General features: G+C 41.7%; 1 protein-coding gene across 1 annotated transcript; it reads left to right on the plus strand.

The window, feature by feature from the left end:
- Positions 1-220: 220 nt before the first annotated feature.
- Positions 221-1,607, plus strand: LOC137345175 (probable G-protein coupled receptor 139). The gene is made up of 2 exons (XM_068008640.1): positions 221-290; positions 697-1,607. The coding sequence occupies exons 1-2, from the start codon at positions 221-223 to the stop codon at positions 1,605-1,607; spliced, it is 981 nt and encodes a 326-aa protein (XP_067864741.1).
- The last annotated feature ends 244 nt before the right edge of the window (positions 1,608-1,851 follow it).

Raw genomic sequence — 1,851 nt, forward strand, 5'->3', positions numbered from 1 at the left:
AAAACTGTCTCAGTGTTAACCTTTTTCCCTAGTTCTGCATTGACAGAGAAAAACAACTTACCGAGTGTATTTGTTAAATGATTACAACCAATGCGATTTATGATGAAAGCTGATTGGCTCCTTGGAGGGTTAATTTGCACATAAATATAGGTTCCTTCTCAGAGGCTCAGACGTGAGACAATCCTTCAACTCCTACAGTTTTCGTCCATTCTCACATAATATGGGGAAACCAGTTATTCTTTTGATGAAAGACATTTACTACCCGATTGTCGCAGCCCTGGGTGTCCTTGGTGAGCTATTATAAACTATTTGTTCGTAATCTGTCTTGACTATCTCCCTGTTTTTTACCACATGTTGAATAACAAAACATGTTTCCCGATGCCGTCATTACACAGTGGTGGTTATGGAGCAAACTTGTGTACCGGGTGTCCGCACTTTCTCTGTTTTCCTCAAATTGATAGCCATACCGATGTGATAATGTTCTTTGAAGGTCTGAGACAAAGAATCAAGTGTCACCCGTGCAGAGTGAGCGCTATAGCAGCTCATTAAAATCTATGGTCAGATTTCCCAGGAAATGGCTCCACAGCTCAACTTATATAATCACACTGAACGGAGGAAAATGCTGTCAAGAGATATCACCATATATATTTCAAACAACCACTAAAACGCTATTTATCTCGTCTCTCTTTCTTATAGTGAACTTGGTGACAATTATGATTCTCTCCCGAAGAAACTGCGGCCTTTCCAAATGTATTTCTGTTTATATGGTGGCCATGGCAACAGCAGATCTCCTGGTTCTGATCATCAATGTAATCGTGTATCGTATTTTCAGTTATCAATTTCCACTTTCATTCCTGTCTTACACTCCCGTGTGTAGGGTTATTATATACCTATGTACTGTCACCTTTGATTTGTCTGTTTGGTTCACAGTCTCCTTCACATTTGACCGTTTTGTCGCTATCTGTTTTGAGAGGTTTAAAACAAGATATTGCACAGAAAGAACTGCAGGTGTGGTTATAACAGTGTTTTGTTTATTGAGTTTTTTGAAGAATATTCGTTTTTTATTTGCATACGAACCTCAGCAAATAATTAACAAGGTGCAGTGGGGCTGTTGGGCAAGCGTGGAATTTTTTTCCTCACCACTCGGTACAGCGTGGGTCTGGTTTCACAGTGCCTGGCTCGTTTGGCTTCCTTTTACTTTAATTGTCTCACTTAATTGTTCAACCATCGGACGTATTTTAGTGTCCAATAGAACCCGCAGGAAGCTCCAGGGTAACAGGAGTGAGAATCGCAGTGATTCAGAAATGGAGAACCGAAGGAAATCCATTATTTTATTGTTTACTGTGTCGGGCAGTTTTATACTGTTTTGGTTGACAGCTGCCATGAGTTTCGTGCCGACCGGACTGACAAACACCAACTATTACCGTGGTGACCTCATGGCCCCGAGGTATATCGCCGCTGAAACTGGAACTTGCCTTAAATTTTTGAGCTGTATTCAAAACCCATGTATTTATGTAGCGACCCAGAGGAAATTCAGAGCAGAGCTGAAGAATGTGTTGAAATCTCTCTGGACACTAATTTTGAGATTAGTTGGAAAATGCGGATAAAATTAGAGACAGCTTGTTCACATCTGCAGCTCAATGGCAACTCATTTGCTACCACACAAGGTCCCTCTGTTCGGAGATGTGGAAAATACAGTGCTGCACAGTGGCGCAGTGGTTAGCACAGCAGCCTCACGGAGTTTGCAAGTTCTCCCTGTGAGTGCTCCGGTTTCCTCCCACAGCCGAAGACTTATTGGTTGATAGGTAAATCGGCCATTATAAATTGCCCATAGTATAGGTAGATGGTAGG

The sequence above is a fragment of the Heterodontus francisci genome, chromosome 28 (assembly GCF_036365525.1).
Source record: "Heterodontus francisci isolate sHetFra1 chromosome 28, sHetFra1.hap1, whole genome shotgun sequence".
Lineage (NCBI taxonomy): Eukaryota > Metazoa > Chordata > Chondrichthyes > Heterodontiformes > Heterodontidae > Heterodontus > Heterodontus francisci.

Coding starts and splice junctions, on each gene's coding strand:
- LOC137345175 (XM_068008640.1), top strand. CDS start 221: ATGGGGAAACCAGTTATTCTTTTGATGAAAGACATTTACTACCCGATT. Junction 291..696: donor CGCAGCCCTGGGTGTCCTTG/GTGAGCTATTAT, acceptor TCTTTCTTATAG/TGAACTTGGTGACAATTATG.